The 23,242-nt window shown below is 41.4% G+C and overlaps 1 protein-coding gene across 1 annotated transcript; it reads left to right on the top strand.

Annotated features, from left to right (window-relative positions):
• Nucleotides 1-1,894: 1,894 nt before the first annotated feature.
• LOC147614435 (pentatricopeptide repeat-containing protein At4g18520, chloroplastic-like) lies at nucleotides 1,895-4,786 on the top strand. Its single transcript, XM_086780531.1, has 2 exons — nucleotides 1,895-3,579; nucleotides 3,769-4,786. The coding sequence occupies exons 1-2, from the start codon at nucleotides 1,895-1,897 to the stop codon at nucleotides 4,784-4,786; spliced, it is 2,703 nt and encodes a 900-aa protein (XP_086636657.1).
• Nucleotides 4,787-23,242: the final 18,456 nt, after the last annotated feature.

Below are 23,242 nucleotides of genomic sequence, written 5' to 3'. Positions count from 1 at the left end.
TGGCTTTTGCCAAATTTATCTTAATAAAAACTATAAATACCCACTGAGGGGACCATTCATGGCACTTAGTTGTGGGGCCAATTGAGCCAATGCTTCTCTCTCTCTCCCTCTCCCTACGTGTTGGGGCTTTCATGGTATTCATGGTATGTATGTTTCCATGCTTTATGTGGCTTTATATGTCTCATCTTGCTTTTGTTTGTAACAATGTGTGCATGTAAAAGGAGTGAGGTAGATAAAGACAAGTGTCCATTTTGACTAAAATAGAAGATCACTATTGGATCACCTTCTATATTCAACCACAAAAGTGCAAGGTTTGGACCTTGGGAAATGTAAGGTTTGTGCCTTTGTACCTTACATATCATTCACGAATTAATAAATTGGTTTTAAAAAAATGGTTCGGAGGCCATGTTCATCACATAACATTACTTTAAAATGTAAAATCCTACCTCTTGCGCCAACACCGATCTTGCTGTCGACCATCGGCCCTTTGCTAGGGGCTCAGAGCTCTACATAGTGGGCAGAGAGAGCAAGAGTGAGAAGAAGAAGAAGAAGAAGACACCCTTTTTAACGTTGTAGGAACAATCCCGAGAGACAAAATACGATCTATCCGATGGGAGTGAGATTCAAACACAAGACGTGTTGAATAACAACTCCGAGAGAGAGAGAGAGAGAGAGAGAGAGAGAGAGAGAGAGAGAGAGAGAGAGAGAGAGAGAGAGATGTCCCACTTGAACCCTTCAGACATAAAGAAACCCAAGCCTTTGCATGTACACCTTCGAGCATCACCCCTACCTTTTGTCTCTCCCTCCTTTTCCACTGTATAACTAAGAGAGGGAGAGATTGCAAGAAAATAGAGAATCCGTCTGGAGCGAATATGGGTCCCAAATTCTTTTTTACTATTAATTAATTAGTGAGAGGGTGAGAGGGGACTTGAATCTTAGTATAAAACCTAAGGTAGGTATTGATATTTTATAAGGGGACTTGAATCTTAGTATACAACCTAAGGTAGGTATTGAATCTTAGTATACAACCTAAGGTAGGGTGAGAGGGGACTTGAATCTTAGTATACAACCTAAGGTATTGATATTTTATAAGGTTTAATCGTAAGTGACGGGCGTCTAAAGGCGGTCATTATTTCTCTGGACCATTCTGGAGGAGGCTATAAAAGCCTACTGGGTCTCATTTCCAGCCTGGGCACTAAGCCCCGTCCGCGCACAAGAGGGCGATGGTAGAGCGATCAGACAGAGGCGATTACACTTTGAGAGAGCGATTACGAGATCAATCAATTTTTTTATTTTTATTTTGCTACACCTGATAGTATCCGAGAGATTAATCAATCCTTTTTTTTATACGCCCGATTTTTGAGAGAGTAAGCAAGTGCCTATGGGCCTGATTTTTGAGAGAGCAAGCAAATGCCTACGCGTCGTCTGAGTGAGTGAGAGAGAGAAGACGATTAATTAATCAAGTGTTTTTTTTAAAATACTCCTCAGTGAATACTTGCTAAGGTTTGAACCTTTCGAATCTAAGTAATGCATTAATTAATTAGTCATGTTAGGGGCTAATTAATTAATTAGAGGGGCTGCGAAGAAACCACCCCCGATGGCGCACGTACCAAGCCCTTGTGGGAGGAACACGTCCGGGATCGCTCTCAGTGGCTGGACGACCAAAGGTGCCATTTCATTTCTGCACTTTCTCTCTCAATTAACCGGAGCTCGCCTCGCCCGCTCACGACAGCGAGATTTGGCAGAGGGCACAAAAGATGCGTATGCTCAAAGAGCCTTGTGCGATCAAGGCTCAAGAAAAAGTGAACCAGAACAACGACAACAACCTCAGTGGTGGTGGTATTGTTTGGGAGATGCCTAGCTCAGATGCGGCACTGCCTTCTTTGGAAGAAGGATGCCGCAGTCCCTTCAGCCGTCGGTTGAGGACTTTGCTTGCATCTTGCGCAAGTGCAGAAAGGAGAGGAACCTAGCCCATGCTCTCCGCTTGCATGCCTACACGTGCCGTAATGGGCTGGACTCCCATACATCACTGGGGAACTCCCTCGTATCGCTGTTGGTGGAAGTTGGAAGCATGTGCTATGCCCAGCAGGTTTTTGACAGGCTGGTGCATCGTGATGAGAGTTCATGGAATTCTCTCATCATTGGTTATGTAAAACATGGGGAATCACAACATGCACTCACCCTGTACGAGATAATGCAGGAGGATGGTTCTTTACATCCTTGCGGGTACACTTTTGTGGCCTTATTGAAGGCTTGCACTACACTTAAGGATATGGAAAGAGGACTCCTACTTCATGCTGATATTGCCAGAAAGGGTTTACTGCAAGGAGATGTTTTCATTGGCAGCACCATGGTCGATATGTATGCTAAATGTGGCTCCCTTGCAAAAGCACAGGATGTGTTTGACATTCTCCCAGTTCGAAACATAGTCTCATGGAATGCACTAATTGCAGGGTATGTGGAACATGGGTATTGTGAAGAAGCACTTCAATTTCATGAACACATGCAACAGGATGGCATTACTTCGGATGCTATCACACTTGTTTGCATCTTGAAGGCTTGTGGCAGCATAGGAGCCATAGTCAAAGGACGCAAAATATATGCTGAGGTTGCAAGAAAAGGGTTGCTCGAGGGAAATGTTTTTGTTGCGAGTGCCTTGGTTGGTATGTATGCTAAATGTGGCTCCCTTGCAGAAGCACAGGAAGTGTTTAACAAGCTTGCAGTTCGAAATGTAGTCTCATGGACTGCACTAATTGCAGGATATGCAGACCATGGGCATGGCAAGGAAGCACTTGATTGTCACAAACAGATGCAACATGAGGGCATCTCTCCCCACGCTGCCACTCTTGTTTGCAGCTTGAAAGCTTGTAGCTGCATCGGAGCCACAGTCAATGGACAAGAAATACATGCTGAGATTACCAGAAAAGGATTGGAAAGAGAGATCCTCGTTGGTAATACATTGGTTGATATGTATGCTAAATGTGGCTTGCTTGTAGAAGCGCAAGATGGGTTTGACAAGCTTCCAGTTCAAACCATAGTCTCATGGACTGCACTAATTGATGGATTTGTGGAGTATGGGCATGGTGAACAAGCACTCAACTGTTTTGAACAAATGCAACTAGATGGCATAACCCCAGATGCTGCCACACTTGTTTGCAGCTTGAAAGCTTGCAGCAGCTTAGGAGTGACAGGCAAGGGACACAAGCTACATGCTGAGATTGCCAAAAAGGGCTTGCTGGAAATTGATATTTTTGTTGGCATTACCTTAGTTCATATGTATGCTAAATGCGGCGCACTTGCAGAAGCACAAGAAGTCTTTGACAACCTTCCAGTTCGAACTGTTGTCTCATGGAACGCCCTTATTGCAGGTTATGCTGAACATGGGCATGGTAAGGAAGCACTCATCTGTTTTGAACAGATGCAACACGAGGGCATCCCCTCGGATGGTGTCACACTTGTTTGCAGTTTGAAAGTTTGTGGTAGCATAGGAGATACGGTCAAGGGACGAGAGCTACATGCTGAGATTGCTAGAAAAGGGATCGAAAGGGAGCTCCTCATTGGCAACACCTTGGTCGATATGTATGCTGGATGTGGCTCACTTGCAGAAGCACAAGAAGTGCTGGACAAGCTTCCAGTTCGAACAGCAGTCTCGTGGACTGCGCTTATTGCAGGATATGTGGAACACGGGCATGGTGAGGAAGCACTTTACTGTTTCAATCAGATCCAACATGAGAGCGCCTTTCTAAATGCTGTTATATTTGTTTGCAGCTTGAAAGCTTGTGGCAACATAGGAGCCACAAACAAGGGCCAAGAGATACATGCTGAGATTATCAGAAAAGGGGTGCTGGAAAGAGACGTTATTATTGGCAGCACCTTGGTTGCTATGTATGCTAAATATGGCTTGCTTGTGGAAGCACATAAAGTGCTTGACAAGCTTCCAGTACGAGATTTGGTCTCATGGACTGCACTAATCAGAGGATATGTTGAACATGGGAGTTGTGAAGAGGCACTCTGCTGTCTTAAACAGATGCAACACGAGGGCATCTCTCCGGATGCTGTCACATTTGTTTGCTGCTTGTCAGCTTGTGGCAGCATAGGAGCCACAGTTATGGGCCTAGAAATGCATGCTGAGATTGCCAAGAAGGGATTAGAACGAGAGCTCATCATTGGCAATGCCTTGATAGATATGTATGCTAAATGTGGCTCACTTGTGATAGCACAAAAAGTATTTGACAAGCTTCCGGTTCGAGATGTGATCTCATGGAATGCACTAATCACAGGGTTTGCCCAGCTTGGAGAAAGTGAAAATGTTTTCCTTTTCTTTGATAGAATGATAGGAGAAAGTAAAAAGCCAGATCTGTTCACGTTTTTTAGTGTTCTTAATGCATGTAGTCATGCAGGTCTTGTGGATAAGGGCCAGATGTACTTTGAGGCTATTAGTGATGACTATGGTCTCATCCCAACTTTTGAGCATTACACTTGCATGGTTGATCTCCTTTGCCGTGCAGGACATACAGACATGGCACTAATGATGATTAAGAAGATGCCATATCATCCTGGTCTTGTGATGTGGCATGTTGTGTTAAGTGCTTGTCGAAAGTGGGGCAATGTGGAGCTTGGAAGACATGCCTTTCAACAAGCAACGCGCTTGAATAAAAAGGACACTGCAGCTTATGTCTGTATGTCTAACATCTATGCAGATGCTGCCATGCAGGAGGATGCAGATAAGGTTGAGGCAATGAGACTCTATATTGGTAAAACAAGCATGGAAGAAGTCAAGAGATAGTTGGCAGAGGACAGATGCCCACAGAATTGTGTATTTCTTTTTGGTTAGGTTACTAATTCTTTCTGCTAACTGCATCTCTTTTTACTTGGATGAAAAATTGTCCCTAAGGTATTAAAAAAAGGCCACTTTGTTGGTGCTCTCTTTTACTCCATTTTATGCCCCTTTTTATCCAGATATTTATATGATATTTTTAGGGATTTTTCCCATATTTCTTAGGTTATTCTAGGCATTTTTATTTGTGTGTCCTCCAATGCTACCGGCCGACTGCTCTACATGAGATGTATGTAAGCATGGCCATTGTGCCTTCATAATTCATAACTTAATACAATTCAAATCAATACTTTTCAATTCTTGGCTCAAGTGTTGGATCTCTCTTGGTTGTCTACTCTCTCGTGTGATCTCTATTTGCTAGTGCTTCATATTCACATATTCTCACATGGTATCAGAGATTTTGTGCTTCCACATATCAGCAAGAAGAGTTTTCAGCCTGCGTTTTTTTCTCCTTTGCTTGGTGGCCGCGTTTTGAAGATCTACTTCGAGCACAGATTAACGTTTTTTTTGCACTGATTCGGGTGAGCAGTACTTTGTTGGGTTTTTTTTTCCCAGCCCTCCCTTTCCTAATTTCAATTTTGTATTCTGTCCTTACTCCGGACTAGTGGTAGCACCGTGCACTTGCTTCATTAGCCTCTCTCTCCCTTACTTCATCGCACATTGGGTCAGCTCCCGTCTTCACCCATGTGTCTTATCTCCGACCTGAAGATTGCCGATATTGCTAACATCATGGATTTTGTTACGGAGTTCCTAACCATTCAGAAGTAGTTAGTCCTTTGGGAAGCAAAGCTACCGACGAGGACTTGGGCAATTTGGCGAGGAGCTGATTGACAGAGACTTTCTTTGCTTTTTGTGATACTATATCACTTCTTCATTCTACTCCTCATCTACATACCATTGTTGGCATGCGGGCCATGAGAAAGAAGACGAGCCCAGGGTACTTCGAGACCCTTCTTCAGGCTAAGGGCAAAAGCAAATGGCAGTCCAAGTTTCCACGAGCAACAAAGGTGACTCCAAACTTGCCAACAATCTCGCTCATAAGGAGCTTATTTGTCCTTATTGTGGTCTTAAAGGTCACATTCAGCCTGATTGCCGCAAGAAGAAGAGAGAAGGTGGTTTTGCTAAGAAACCCCCCAATCAACCTCTTCATCCACCAACCAAACTCAAAAATTCTCTTCCATCAATTATGGGATTCAGAGTCATGATCCTTGGTGATTGCTCACGATGTTTACTTTGTTGAATCTTCGTTAGATGATTCTCACTCTCATCCCAAGCTTACCATTGAGGGTTGTAAAACACCAAAATGGTAAATTGAAAATTTGGTATTAAAAAAAACATTTGGAAAAATGGCCATTGTTCTCTTCCATAAGATTTATAAGAGAAAGACTATGCTTTTCTTCCTTACATCGGTAGGAAAATGGCCCAACATTGAATGACTAAAATTGAGATGATGGCAAAAAATTATGGCTTTCTTTCTTTCATTGCTAGAAAAATGCTTTGATATTGAATATTTCTATTGATATTGGTATGGTATAATATGATTTATTCCAAATATTGTCATTAAGCTTATGTTCAGGATACCTTCCAATCAATAAGGCAAAAGAACTCCATTAAAACTTAGTCTTGTGGAACACATTACTCATAGCATTCGTCGATTGTGAGCTCCACAAAGAAGCACTGAAATGTAAAGGGAAGCGTCTGATGAGCTATTGGTTCTGGCTTGGTAGTCCTCTGCCAATGTGTACATATATCTGCAACAAGATAGCCCCAATTGGTACATAATATGTTGCACATAGCTTACAATCAATACACACGAGATTTGATAATCACATAAGTTTTTTTGCCAATTGGCTGATCATTCATGTTACTATGAAAAAAACATTAACAACCTTATGGAATGACACTGAAGAAAATTGTTAGTATTTTAAGACTGATTGTGTGGAACAAGGAGAATACTCTTGATTATTGAATATAAAAAAGCCTCTCACACAATTCTCTTGCATGCCTAATGGCATTTGGTGTGTCAATTCGATCTCTAAAAATAACCCTTGCAATACAAAAAAAAAACATGTCCAACTTCAGTTAATCATTTTAAGTACAATAATGTTTCTTTTGTGTATGTATGTGTGAGTGTGAAAAAGAAGAAAAAAAAAGACCATATACAAAGTATGGCAGAGAGGTGGCACAATTCTCTTCTTAAATTTGTAAAAACAGGAGAACGTGCCCTTCCCCCCGTTTATAAAATTTCTTTTAGTGTTGAAAGTGTTGAGAAAAGATTATTTTCATTATGCTTTATGGCATTGAACATTGTACTTACATTGAATGGCATTGAACATGATACTTACTTTGTAGACTCAAACTTCTCGCGTTTTATGCTTCGGATTTTCCACACTGTTTTTTCTTGCTATCTCAAATGCCTAAAGATGTTAAAATACAAAAACATGTATTATAAATTGGGAATATGCCAAGATAATAAACAATTATAAGACAACAAAAAATCTATTAAAGACCAAAAGAGACAAGGTATTTGTATCATGGCGGAGCTTATGAGTGCCTTTAATTTAAGTAGAAAAGTATTAAGGAAAGAAATGGAATAATGCAATCCATTTTTTTTAAAGGAAGTTTAGATGATGGTGGTACTTTGGTGTTTCAATGAGTGAAAATGACATTTTTCCTAGACCTTAAAAGGGGTTTTTTCTAGGTTTTATTTGTTTTTTGGTTTTATTTTGGGTATTGCTACTGGCCGATAGTCCCTAGCTTGGCCGACCAGCATCCCCCTTACTATATATAGCATAGCCTCTTCATTCATCATCCTGTACCACTCTGTTGACCATATCAGGTACCATGAGTTGATATGTTATTGTTTTGCTGCTGCTGTTGTTGGCGCCTACACTGCATCTGATTCATCATCCTCGCATGTCAGCTCTAGCACATCAAAGTTTCATATTAGTTCATGGGACAACAACCCTCTCTGCTATATAGAGCTCACCAGCGTTTTATCTTAGCTCATGGGACAATAGCCCTCTCTGCTATATAGATCTCACCAGCATTTTATCTCAGCTCATGGGACAAGAGCCCTTGCTACATACAACACCTCATCGTTTTTATCTTCAGCTCATGGGACAACAACCCTCTCTGCTACTTATAGCACCTCGGTGTTTTTATCTTAAGTTCATGGGACAACAACCCTCTCTGCTACACAGTACATCACCTCAACATTTTATCATCAGTACATATCTTGGGACAGAAGCCCACTCTCTGCTATAGTACTTCATCGTTTTTCTTCTACAGCTTACCAGCCCACCCTCTTCTCACCATATCATACCACTCGGGAATGGAAGCCCTCTCTGATCCTCACCACCACTTAGGGATTGCAGCACCCTTGTCACTAAAGCTCCACTCAGGACGGCAACCCTCTCTACTCTTCATCACCATCATTCAGGCACCGCAACACCCTTGTCACCAAAGTCTGCATCATCATCAACATCATTATCACTTCACCTTCCACTGTCCACTACCACATGGAGTGCCTCTGCATCCACTGATGAGAGCCCTCGACACCGACCACCTCACGGAGTGCCTTTGCCTCACATCGACAACACGAACCTTCGTCATCGACTGTGCTTCAGCTCTGGCATCGTCTTTGCTTCTGTACCAGTCTTCTACTTAGAGTCTCCTCACATCAGAGGGCTCTTGTACACATTTTCACTCACCATCATATATACACTCACTTACCCATTTCATGTACATTTGGTCCTTTAGTGTTGCAAATATCACCTTACGTAGCCCCAAATGTTGCAACCCAATCTATCATAGACTCATACATGTCCATCACTCCTCATGCCATCTCTAACAGGCATGAGAACTCCTATATGCAGGCTAAAAGATTGCCTATGTCTCTTGGTTCCCTGGCAAGTGAAGGCTCCTTCCATACGTTTGTCGCATACTCACCCCTAAGGAATGAATGAGAGGACAAGTCTTCCTCTGATTCCTCAAACATTCTTGCCATGAAATCACTGTGAGTCCCTCCTCCCTCATACTCTTCCGGAATTGGAGTAGGCAAATCCAATTTCCTTTCCTTTATCAGCTCATTTATTGGATACATTGCATCCCTAGCCCTGTTAGCCCTCAATTTGGCTTCGTGAATTCGTTGGCACTCAACCAGGGCCTTAGTTTCTTCATGCTTCCTTATCCCTTCTTCAGCATTTGGATATTCTTGCCAATCCCCTTAGGGGTTGCTGGTCTCTCTCTTTGTGTTTCTTGGGTATGCTCATCTGGTTTTGGCGCTTGGTCGTCCCCTTCCTTTGATTGGGTGGATTTGGTGTCAATGGTATCTTCTTCGGATCCATCCTGGATTGTGACCATGGTGTCACCCTTGCTCAGTTTTTTCACTCTCAAAGACAACGTATCCTATATCCGAAACATCCCTCTTGGTAAGTAGGCTGGGTTTGGTTGCCCTATAGCTGGAGTGGTTTGCATTGGTGGTGCTGGTAAGGCTAGCGGCACTCTAGGTGTGCCGGCAGTTGTGCTACAGGTTGGAGCCTCGGATACCTGCACATGGAAGTGTCATGGTTCCCTAATCTCACACAATGAGCACAATAGAGTAACTGACTTACTCTTAATTAAGGGCATTCGATAGTGGTGTGATTCATTCTACGAAGGGAGCACCAAACCAGATATCTCCGGGGGTAAAGATGAGCATGCCTTGATGCTTCTCTCCCATCCTTGACTTTTAATTTATCCAGTATGGCATTAGTGAGCTCATCCACAACCATATTTCCAACTTGCTTGCTCTAGGCTCCTGTGTCCTAGTGACTTGAGACTCACGATGTTGATGCTATTGAAGCTGCCTTGACATCTTTAGGTTGTGGAAATTCAAACATATTGTCTTCATATTCTATTGCTAGCTTATAGCATGCATCTAAGGTAGCCGGTTGAGCTAGTACTAGATAATCATGCATTTTATGATCTTGGAATCCTCTTCGGAAGCAAGGCAATAATTGATCACTAGTTAGCCTCTCCCGTAGCTTGCATCTTAAATTCAAGTGCTTGAGTTGTGATACATAATCTTGCGTGGACTCATTTTCTTTTTGCTTAATATTATGGAGCTGAGTCACAAGACTCCATTTGTCACCACTTCGAGCAAAGCTTGGTATGAACACATTCTTAAGCCTAGTGAAGTTGACTTTATCCTCTGGCTTTAGGGTTCGATACCATTAAGGAGCCTTTCCTTCCAGGGTCAGTGAGAAAGCATGGATCATGGTCACATCACTCATTGGCCCATAGGTTTCGCAGGCTGACTCAAAGATCTCAATATGTTGGATTGGATCCCCATCCCCCGAGAACTTTTGTACAAGCTTGGAAATGATATGTGGCTTCATTTGGGATGGTCTGGATTCTAGAGGAGAGGTGCCTAGATCCCTAACCATTCCTTGGTCCATTTCTGTGGCCATATTTAGCAGATCCGCCCTTGTGACCGTCTTAAGATCTGCATTTGGATCCACCATTGGTCTTTGAGGAGCTACTCTCCCCTACCTAGACCTCGTCCTCTTCCTGCATTTGTTCTTCTAGGCAATTCGGGTCTATGGCTAGGGGGGACGAGCATTTTCTGAGCGAAATCTTCCGAGCGTCCGAGCGAAGGAAAAACAAAGCTTCCAACTATGCAAAAATATGACAAAAATGGATCAGAAGAAAGCATAGTTTCACTTAGAAATATGAAAAGTATTATAGGAATGCCTATTTTATACACGACTATTTATGTGAATCTTTGGGAATGGTGAGAACATAATGGGATGGCTTTTGAAGAAACCCACATGTAGAGTAGACTTCTCTATGAAAATTCCCTTATGATCCTTCTTACAACTTTTTACTTAATAGGGGGTGACATTGAAAAACCTCTCTCAACCTATCTTCATGAAAGGGTTTCTCCAAAGAAAACTCATTGAAGCAAGCCATCAAGGTAGTTTCTCCAGCGAAACCCCTTTGAACAAGGTCTTTCAAGGTAGTTTCGCTGGCGAAACTACCTTGGACAGCACTTTTAAAAGTGACATAACTTTCACATCCAATGTCCAAATATAGTCATTCAGCCACTCAAATTGATCGAAAAACCCCATTTGAGCACATCTATGGGGTTATATTTTGGAAAACCTTGCATATATAGCATTAAATATTACATGTATTTTATGAGAGTGATATATGAGCCCAAGTTAATACTTATTTACGATAATTTAAACTTCTGTAGAAACATGTCCATAAATATCTTGTTATTAATACTATAAAAACACTTGAAAGATATTGTCATATGATATGTTTAATAAGTAATTATTTATGTATAATATTATTATATTGAGAGTGATTATGAGGGACGTTTCTTAAATGAATTATTTTTCAATACTTTTTTAAGGTAATAACAACGGTACAAAGGGATGTCTATCTATCTTACAATCTCTCTCTCTCTCTCTCTCTCTCTCTCTCTCTCTCTCTCTCGTTTGTCACCACATGTAGTTTCAAAGAGAACTATAGTTGGGTGTTGGTCTTATTTTTCTCGCTCGAAAGAATCTTGCTCGTAATTTTTTGCTCATAACATTGACGTACTCCTGGCTAGGTATGGCCAACTCCTCATGGTTTGGCTCATTATTAGCGGCCTCAGCCCGCCGCCTTTGTTGGATTAAGAGCTCCATGCCCTACAAGAATGTGGGATCATTGATCATTTCTTGTATGTCTTCCCTTGTATAAAGGCGATCCTCATCCTTTGTAGATTCCCTAGGTAAATTGTCCTCCTCATTTTGTGTATCAAGGCCTTCCTCCACCCTTAACTCTTCATTGATGGGTTTTAGAGTTGGTATTGTCCTTCAATCATGCCCATCCACATGCTATCCATGGCATTTCTAGACGTTTCTGGTTCCTTGCCCCCACGTGATTGAAATGGATTTACATTCTTCATTTCCCTCTGTTCCGCCCTTGTTTGTCAAGTATCGAGCTCTTGTTTTCTTAAGCTCAATAATCACAGTTGTCGCTCCACCTCAACCCTCTTTAAGTCTGTTTCTATTTCCTCTGATGTAGGGAAAGAGACTTGACCTGTCGTCCTGGCCACACTTTCCTTATCCCTCATAACCCTGGGGGGTGTTCCACTGATCCTCACAGTGTTAGTTTCTTGGAACCCGAAGGTTGGGTTGGTAATTCCGGTCTTGGACCGTATATCCAACATTGGTTGACAAGCGTGTGCCTGCAGATTGCACGTCGTCTTCTGTGCTGTGTTAGAGACCAAAAAATCCCTTGGCTATATCAAAGATTCCACTGGATCTTGTAGGGGGAAAGATAATTTTTCTTCCTCTATAAAGCCAAAGAGTCGTAGCCCTTCTTCCATGGACTCTTCACTACTTGTATTAATGGTGATTCCTCTGAGTTGAAACACTCAATTGAGTGTTTGCCGAGTGGCCTGAACCAACACTCTTTTGATTGGAAGATCCTGGATGATTGGATGCACTATTGTCAGGACTAAGATCGTCTCCGATGAGTTTACTAGACCTCAAGTGCATGAGAATGCGATTTAATAGGCTATATCACTACCCCGATTAGATTCTCATAGGTTTCTGTCGAACTAAGTTTTTGGGTCGTGAAACTACAGTCTGTGGTTCATGTCGTGAAATAGCAGATGCAACTCACATCGTGAGAAGAAGTAGAAAAAAATGTAAATCGTTCTCGCATCGTGAATTGTTCCACTTTCACGTATTAAGTAGAAACTTCAGATTTTCAAGTCTAAGTTGCCTTGATCTCAGTCGGATAGACTCCAATTGTACAATTAAGGTACTCCCTTGGTTTAAGTCTGATAGCCCTTAGTTCGTGAACTAGATCTGCACTGACAGTTCACGCCGTGAAACTACATAGGATAGTTCACGTCGTGAAGTAGAAAGTTATGTTATGGACTATCGCACCTCCCAACAAGAAGGAACTCCACACAAACACCAATGGGAGAAGAAATAGACACATTGTTGGGTACTTACCAATGCTTTGAGCCCATGTCCCTTGAGGCTCCCCGAGCTTAGCAATGACAGCTCTCACGGTTGCCATTCTTGCAACCGGGCTGAATGTCTCCTTATAGTCTATGCCATAAGTCTACGCATAGCCCAAGGCAACCAATCTTGCCTTCTTGTACCTATTCACTGAACCATCAGCATTGTGCTTGACTTTATACACCCACTTACATCCAATTGCCTTCTTTTCCTTAGGCAAAGGCACTAACTCCCATGTTGCATTTGCATCCAATGCTGCCATCTCCTCATCCATGGCATCTTCCCATTCCTTATTTCCAATTGCCCGCTCAAAGGAAGTGCACTCAACCTCCTGTATTGCTTTTACTATATGTAAGCATAATGATGGGCTTTATATCCATCATATCTCAACCTGTCAATAGGGTATCTAACCCTCATAGACCTGCGTACACCTGGATCACTGCCAGGTGTCCTCAAAATAGCACTAGTTCCTTACACCAGGAGTAACCACCACAGACGGAATGCCAAGCTCCTCATCAAGGCTTTGCTCAGAGAGCCACTAGAGTCACCATCCACATATGAGTGACTTGCTTTTTGCTGAATGACAGATCAGGCAGAAAAGGTTGATCTACCTTTTCCTTCCCTTTCCGTCATACATGTGTACCTGCATCATTCCTCAACCTGCCTGACCATGGGCTACCATGGGCTAACATTGGATCCACTTCTTGAGGACTCCCCAGGTCCACTTAGCACTTGTGATTCCTGCTCTACATGTGGTGCAACATCAGCACTTCTTACATTTGTATCTTCTGTTGCCTTCACTACTAGTGCATACCAGCTACTCATCCAATCAAAGACATCTCTGCTTACTTGCATCTCACGAGTGGTAGGGTTATAGCATCTATAACCTTTTTGCTCCATAGCATAACCAATGAAGATGCATTTCTCTGCCTTTGGATCCAACTTTGTTCTCACTTCATCAGGAACATGTACATATGCAATACACCCAAACACTTTCAAGTGAGACACATCCGGTCTTATTCCTATAAACTTATGTACCATGAATAGCTGTAAAGTGAGTGTCCTGTTTCATAATGTACACAACAGCTGCTACTGCTTCTGCCCAAAAGTAATGTGGCATATTCTGTTTAGCCATCAAGGCACGTGCCACTTCTGCAATGTGCCTGTTTTTCCTTTCTGCAACACCATTCTATTGCGGAGTGTACCTACACGTAAACTGCCTCTTGATTCCCTGCTTTCTCAGGAAATCGTTGAACTCATTAGAGAAATATTCTCCCCCACCATTTGATCTTAGGCATTTTATTTGCATGCCTTTTTCCTTCTCAACCAAGGCTTTAAATCTCTGAAAGTGAGCAAACACCTCACTTTTCTCCTTCATGAAATAAACCCACACTTTCCTAGTGTAGTCATTAATGAATGTAACATAGTACCTGCAACCTGCAATGGTTGCAGTCTTGGTTGTGGTCCCCATACATCTGAATGTATGACATCCAATGGCCTTGCACTGACATACTTTTCATGTGGGAAAGCATGTTTGGCCTGCTTTACCAAGTTGGCATGCTTCACATACCTTATGCATACCGTCAACCTTAAACTTTAGCAAAGTTGCAACAATATTTAAGGTCTGCATAGACTTCAGTCGCTGTACATTCACATGACCAATGTACTTGTGCCATATGTCAATATCTACAATGACACGTGTTCCATGCGCAAACATGGCTACCTTTATCTCAAGCATGTTCATATCCAAAGTAAACATCCTGCCATTTCTGTTACCCTTTGCAACCAAGGGACACTTATTTTTGAAGTCTTCCACAAAACATCCTTGAGGATTAAACCTCACTTGCATACCCTGCTCAACCATCTGTCCAAAAGAAACCAGGCTCTTTGTAATATTCACAACATGAAGTACATCAGCCAAGTACTTTATTTTGCCATCCTACATAGACAATGGCACTTTACCAACATACCCAATGGGATGCGCAGTATCATCACCTATTTCTATATAACCTGGTTTTTTCATTTTCTGCATATCTCTAAACCACTCATCAGTATGACTGGTCATGTGGTTAGAGGTGCCAGAATCCACATACCATATATCTTGAGATCTTGGCACATCTCGTGTTATGGAACTAAGCATGTGCTGCATCACAAACCGCTGCTCACTTTTGTCTCATCACCTCCATGTTTGCTAAATGATGCATAGTTGCCTTGTAGCAGCTTCCCACTTTTAATGTCATTCTGCTTTTTGTAGTAGTCCTTTGCCATGTGTCTTGGTTTGCCATAATAATACCACTCTATGCTATTTGCATTTTGATTTCTTTGCCAACCACCTTGGCCTCTTTGGCTCCCCCTGCCTCTAGACTGGCCTCTTCCACCTGTGTATGATTGCTTTCTGCTGTGAATCATTGGACTGTTGTTGTCCAGAATTCTGATTTCCTTGTCAGCCCCCACCACCTTGGCCTCGCGACTACGGCCTCTACCTTTTCCTCTACCTGAATTAGAGTAGAAGGCATGTTCCGATATGTTCTTGCTTTGTGGAGAAGAATCCTCACCTAAAGCCTTTTCTTCTATGATTAGCATAGATATCAAGTCTCGAAAGTTGGGGATATTCTCCCTAACTGCAATGGAGGTCTTGAATGTCTTGTACTCTTTGCCAAGCCCATTCAGAGACAGACACTCACCAAATCATCATCCTCCATTGATACATTGATAGACCCAAGGGATTCAACAACGCCCTTGATCTTTAAGGCATATTCATTATGGACATGCTTTTCTTTTCCATAGTATGAAACTCTTGCTTTAACTGCAACTTCCTTGCCTTTGTGTTATTCTAGAATATCTGAACCAGATTCTGCCATGCAATTGCTGGAGTGTTTACATCATGTATGTGTCTATCATAGTGTTTGTGACACTAATTGAAAGCCAGTATATGACTTTTCTTGCACCCTAATTCCAATCCTTAAATGCCTTTATATCTACAGGAGTGACATTCTCCTTAGATAACTCTGGAGGCTCCTCATATTCTCCTTCTATAGAATCCCAAAATCCTTTAATTGGTCATTCTGAACTTCTAGGCATGGAAGTTATTCTTATCCAACTTCTCACTAACAATCTGATTAATTTCGCCAGACATGTTTTCCTGTAGCAATCAAATAACCTGCAAACAGACAACTTCTATATGCAACCTATAATACAGCAGTATCTCCTGTAACTGTTGTAGCAAACAACGGTACTTCAGCAGCACATGTGTGTCACCAAATGTGACCAGAGTACATGTACATACACCTTGTATCAACAATACATGTGCAAACCCTGTCTGCACTTCCAAAATGCACTGCTGCATTGCAATGACCAGATTTCGAGCAGAAACAGTTCTCTACTACTACCAGAACTTCCAAAAAACTATCTCAAAAATACCCTACAGTGACGAAATAGGGCCTACTGCTGAAAAAACTTTGTCCAATGAGACATTTAACCTGCCCTGTAGCTCCACTCCCAGGAAGATAGCTCTTCAATTGGAGATGTGTGTTGTACCTAAACCAAGAAGGGGAAAGAGATGATGGTGCTCTTACTCGTGTAGTACCACTTCCTTCCTTGCTTGTTCTTGCCTCTTGCTTGCCTCCTTAGCTCTTACACGAACCAGGCTCTAATACCATAAAGAGAATTTGGGGGAGAGGGAGAGATTCCAAAAACCCTAGCAAGCAAACACACACACACACACACACGAGAGAGATGGATAGCTGAATTTTCTTCTATCTTCCTCTTTTCAACCAACATAACATAAAGATAAGAGTACACACTATATAGGTTAGTACTCAACTATTACAATATATAAGGGTCGGTCCATAATAATGTGAACACGAATAAATGAGATGGCGCTATAACTATGCCAGTCTCTAGTAATCCAAAATGGCTGTCACAGCCTATCATCCCATTGGCCACATATCACCCATAATCTCACCAACCAGGCTAGTGGTGTAGATGTGAAAGCTATCACCCAGGTGGGTCATCAATGTCCGTTGTAGCACTAGTTGAGCTTGATATCTCAACATTCAGTATAGTTTGGACTCCCCTATTCTCCGGCTCTCTCACGAGGATACCAACTGGGTTATCCAATTAGATCTTCTCAGCCTCCACACCCATTGCATATGGATGACACCTACAGAGCTCCCCATGAAGATGCACTTCTACAGAGATCATTTCCTCACACTTACTAAGGATGGATTCATCCAGCACTCGGGCTACTTGAGTGTTCGCATGTCCTATGCCATGCGGATTACGATTGGCCAGATACGGGTTTCATCCCACCGCCTCAGAGTGGAGATAAGTAGAGTTGAGCGTATCTTCAGATTCGATAATCTCATACGGAGACCCAGAGTTGAGCGCATCTTCAGATTCGATAATCTCATACGGAGACCCAGAGAGGAGAGGATTTGCTGATTATGCCACAAAGGTTGAGACAAAGGAGCATTACATATGTTGCTGCCCAGTACACTATGAGATCTACGAGAGGTTTCAATGTCTATTTTGTGAGGGATTTGGTCCACTCTCCAAAATCATTGACTTCTAGGACGAGTGTTGAATAGGCCTCTTTCTACTTGAGCTCCACGGACATAGGGACACCTTATTGAGAGAGCTTTGGCCCCAGCCACCGCGTATCACTAGTTTCTTTTAGACCCAGGAGGTGGAGGACAACAATATAGTGGATCTTGTGGACCATCCAAGAGCTGCTCTGGACCTACCTCGCCCGAGAGGAGTTACCTCAAACTAAGCCTCCGCACTCCAGCGTGCCCAATGCCCCTACCCCCTAGTCGTCGGCCATAATCACGTCATCAGCACTAGATCTAGGACATGCTCCAGCGTCATCGAGCTACCTTTCCACATGACATAGCTGAGGGAGACCTCTCGGCCATACTCATTAGCCCCATGCTTGATATTTTGGAGAGTGGTATACCATCTATTCAAAGTTGATGCGTGATATTTTGGAGAGTGGTATACCATCTACTCAAAGTTGATGCTGTTCTCATGTTTCTATGTTCTTAGTATTCCATGATGACTTTCCATGGACAATTTTGTATCACCCCAGTGAGATGGCTATGTTTATGTTTTCTTTCTGTTTTATTTTCCATTCGATGATGAGATATGCCATGGAAATTATCGTATCACTTTGGTCGCATAGGCCCATTGGGTCTTTATAGTAGATACTTAATATATATATATATATATATATATATATATATATATATATATATATATATATATATATATATATATATCTTTGTCTCTCTATCTCTCTCTTTATGTCCATGTTATCCTACATAGATTATTGTGACTCTTTCCCTTTGCTTAGGTGGCTTTTGGTGAAAGGCAGGTGCAAGGTGGTGTTGGACGATTAGAGAGTAGCACATATGTGGAAGGTGGTACCTAGGCATTCGGTGGTGGCGGTGTAAGTTGGGGTGGATGAGGTACTCTTTTTTTCCTTTTCTCTCACTCTCCTACTATCTCTGGTGTGGGAGCAGACTGGGGGCATGGATCAATTAGCCTGTTGACAAAACTGTAGTTGGGAGCTCCATGAGCGGCACTTTGGTGCACCACATGGGAGGAGGGCAAGGAGGTGATGGTGGAGGCATAGCATTTTATTTGTGGTGGGGGGTATGTAAAGGTGGCACCCGCTCTATGGGGGCATGTAAAGGCGGCACCTACTCTATGGGAGGTGTGTAGAGGAGGTAGGTGTGCTAGGGCATTGGGGCAGCATATGTGAAGAGGGTGTTGAGATATCGAGCTCAACTAGTGCTGCACACGGACATTGATGATCCACCTCGGTGATAACTTATACACTTACATCACTAGCATGGTTACTAAGATTATGGTTGATATGTTGCCAATGGATGATAGGCTATGTGACAACCACTTTGGAGTACTAGAGTTATGGCATAGTTATAGTGCTAGCTCATATAGTTGAGTTCACACTACGGACTGACCATTTTATGTTGTAGTAGGAGAGAAATTTCCCTTATAGCATATACTCTTATCTCTTTTATGTTAATGGTGTAGAGAAGAGAAGAAGATAGAAGACAATTCATCCATCCATCTCTCTCTTGTGTGTATATTCACTTACAAGGAACTTAAGATCTCCCTCTCCCTTGCATTCTCTTTATGGTAGTTTGTGTGAGAACTATGAAGGCAAGTAAGATAAGGCAAGAAAGGAAGCGGTATACATAGGTAAGGGTATTTCTATCTCTTTCCCTCTTTGATTTTGGAGCAACACTGGTAGTAGTAGTTATGAGATCTACAAGAAGGTAAGGAAGTCATTGTCTGAAATTGAGGTATCCTCCTAGGTGAAGGAAGAAGGCCATATTTTTTTGACATGATTCGGGCACATTTTTGAATCCCATTTTGGCTCTGTAAGTTTTTTGCAGGCACTCTGTGAAGTATTGATTTTGACTACTGTATGCCCAATTTCTGGTTTAGTGCAGAAATTTGGTTACAAGACAATCTATGTAGAGAATCTAAGTGTTGCAAGTGTTGGCAAATGTATGTGTATGTGACTAGTTCACATAGAACGGCATTATAATAGGTTTACAATACCGTTGTAGAAGGTTACAGATTTGATGCAGTTGCAAAATCTTTTTTGTGCACTGTTTGGTAATTTTCTACAAGTAAAGATGATTGATAGTCTATCATGAATTATGAATAAGAATCTAGATAAGAATAACTTTTAGGTATGGAAGTTAGGATGATGACCAATTTCCTTATAGGAAAAGGATATTGGGAGTTGTCACAGGTGATAGCTAGACAAGAATAACTTCCAGGTATGGAAGTCAGGATGATGACCAATTTCCTTATGGGAAAAGGATATTGGGAATTCTCATAGGTGATGAAAAGGAGCTAGAGATTGCTAAAGAAAATTTGACCCCTTAGTACGTGCATGCATATAAAGCAAGTCATGAAAAATCTAGAAAGGTGTTGTATTGGTTATCTATGAACGTGACAAATTGTGCATATACATGATGCACAAATGCCTAAGGAGGCTTGGGACATCTTGGTGAAGATGTATAGCATAAACACCCAAGCTCGGAAGATGCAGTTAAAGTAGGACATACATAATGTGACCAAAGGAATGCTAAGTATAAAAGATTACTCATCAGTGAAGGCTTATAGATGGCCTTGCTTCTATTGGATCACCATTAGATGATGATGATATGGTGTTCATGAACTTGAATGGTCTTAGCAAAGAATATAGTCAATTTTAGTCCTCCATTGGAGTTCAAAAGAACTTTCCTGATTTTCAAGAATAGATTGCTATTCGCATCTATGAGGAGATGAATATTGGTGGGGGAGGTTCATCCTCTAGAAATTCAAGTGAGAATGCCTTCTACTCATATACATATAGAGGCAGAATGAGATCATCATCTAGTGGCTGAGGTGGAGGCCATTTTGAAAATGGAAATCATGGGCAGCAACAATAAGATTTAAATGTACAAATAGGTGGAAGAGGTAAGGGGAGCCAGAGGGGCTGATGTGGTTGGCAATAAAATTAGAGTGCAAATAGCATAGAGTGTTATTACTATAGCAAACTAAGGAACATGAAAATGACTACTATAAAAAGCATAATGATATTAAAACTTGAAAGTTAGAGCAAGGCAACTATTCATCATCAAGTAAATAGGGTGGTGATGACATAGGTGAGCAGCTATTTGTGATGTAGCATATGCTTAGTTTAACAATACTACTAGGAGATGTATTAGGATCTAGAGATGTCTGGCGCATGAATTTTGGCACCTCTCATGACTAGTCATGGTGGTGAGTGGTTTAGAGACATGCAAAAAATTGAAAAACCAGCTATGTAGAAATAAGTGATGATACTTTGCATCCCATTGTGCATGTTGGTAAAGTGCAATTATCTATGTTGAAGTCCTTGGTAGATGTACCTCATGCTCCATGTATTATAAAGAACCTAGTTTTGGCTGGACAATGAGGGTTTACAAGTAAGGTTTAATCTTGAGGGGTTTTTTGTGGAAGACTTTAAAAGCTTGGTTGCAAAGGGTAATATAAATGACAATATGTTTACTTTAGATATTAACAGGCCTCAGGTGAACGTAGTCATGTTTGCACATGGGGCAGGTGTCATTGTATATATTAACATTTTGTCCCATGTTTGCACATGGGATAGGTGTCATTGTATATATTAACATTTTGTCCCATGTTTGCACATGGGATAGGTTTCATTGCAAATATTTACATATGGGATAAGTGCACTGGTCTTGTGAATATACAACGAGCGGTTGAAGACTAAAATCCATACATGCCCAAAATATGTTACAAGTTTGCCAAAGTTTAAGGTTAATGCTATGTATAAACATATCGGCTTAGTAAGTAGGCCAAACATGATTTCCTACATGAAAATCATGTCAGTGCCAAGGCCATTGGAAGGGGACCAACCAAGACTATAACAATCACAGGTTGCAGGTATTATGTTACATTCATTGATGATCACATGATAAAACCATAGGTTTATTTTGTGAAGGATATTTAAACCCTTGGTCAAAAAAGAAAAAGGCATAAAGATCAAATGTCTAAGATTGGATGGTAGGGGAGAGTACTTTTCCAATGGCTTCACAAATCATGAATATTTGATAATGGGCACTCAAGAGCTGGGCCGAATTAGCTTAATTGGCTCTCTAATTTTGCCCAGAAAGAAGTCTCTACTCTTGGAAGAAAACGCAGCACCTTCTACGCTAAAATCTACAGAAAATGCAGCAAACTGTCGAAGCCTCTGGTCTAAAACAGAAAACGCAGCTTTCTTCTGCTCATCACAGGTCAGCGTTTTTCTCTGATACCATGAAAGAAAGTGAAGCAAATATAAAACACAGATGTGGGCCTAGGTACAAGACCTGTAAATGCTCGAAATTGATGTTTATTGCTAAAATCTGAGCACAAGGGAAGCCCGTAGTTGTTCTTGAGAAAGCAAGGAATCAAGAGTTAATTTACATGCAGGTACACTCCACAAATAGAATGGTGTTATGGAAAGGAAACATAGGCACATTATTGTAGAAGTGGCATGTACCTTGATGTTTGAAAAGAATATAACATATTATTTTTAGGTAGACAGTGCAACAACTACTATGTACATTATGAACAGGACCACCACTATAGTCCTATTCATTTTTTATAACACGTGAATAGAACTTTACAAGCATGAAACTCGATGTGTTTGGGTGTATTGCATATGTGCATATTTTCAATGAAGTGAGAACAAAGCCGGATCCAAAGGCAGATAAATGCATCTTAATTGGTTATACTTTGGATCAAAAATGTTATAGCCCCACCACACGTGAGATGTGAGTAAGCAGGGATGTCTTTGATGAGATGAGTAGCTGGTATACACTAGTGAAGGTAATAGAAGACGTAGATGTAAGAAGTATTGACATTGCCCCACATGTAGAGCAGCAGTTAGTGGACCTAGAGAGTCCTTTAGTAATGAATCCACCAATGCTAGTCCAAGGTTAAGCAGGTTGAGGATAGATGTAGGTACACATGTATCACGCAATCACAGGCGTTTATTGGACCTAGAGATTCCTCTAGTAGTGGATCCAATGTTAGTCCATGGTAAGGCAGGTTGTAGGTGGTACCCATGTGATACATGCAAAGGGAAGGAAAAGATAAATCAACCTTTTGGGCCTACTCCATCAATAGGTCACTCATATGTGGATGGTGACTCTAGTGTGGCTTTGAGCAGAGCCTTGATGGGGATCTTGGCATTCTATTAGTGCTTACTCCTGGTGCAAGGAGAACCATGGTTTTTTTTAGGACACCGAGATCTAGGTGTATGTAGGTTTACGAAGGGTTAGATACCCTCTTGATTGAGATGTGATGGATATATAGCCCATTATTATGATTACATGGGGAAAGAAATACAAGAGTTAGAGCCCATGTGTTTTGAATAAACACTTAGAAATAAAAAATGGGAAGATGCCATGAATGAGAAGATGGCAGCATTGGATAGAAATGCAACATGGGAGTTAGTGCCTTTGCCTAGGAAAAGAAAGAAATTGGATATATGTGTGTGTAAAAGCTCAAGCACAACCTCTCTTGGTGCTGAATAGCTTTCTTGCTTGAGGTTGCAAGATTATGCACAAGATTCTAAAAATGATTATAAAAGGCATATGCACTACATAAGCAAACTAAAAGTAATGTATAAGTGAGCATGGCTTCCATGCATATAAAAGAAGGCATTAATCATAGAGTATGAGGAGCATATAAGTGTAAGAAAAATTCACCAAAGAACATGGAAAATAGGCTATGATGTCACATCCCTTTTCAATGTGATTTGACCTTTTTTTTAAATGTAATTAAAGTTTTCCCAAAACACTCAACACCAATCTCACAA

Source organism: Cibotium barometz, chromosome 42, assembly GCF_041138505.1.
Source record: "Cibotium barometz isolate CiBa-2024 chromosome 42, ASM4113850v1, whole genome shotgun sequence".
Taxonomy (NCBI): Eukaryota; Viridiplantae; Streptophyta; class Polypodiopsida; order Cyatheales; family Cibotiaceae; genus Cibotium; species Cibotium barometz.
Note: the sequence above shows the minus strand (reverse complement) of the source record. Positions and strands in the feature narration are given on the sequence as shown.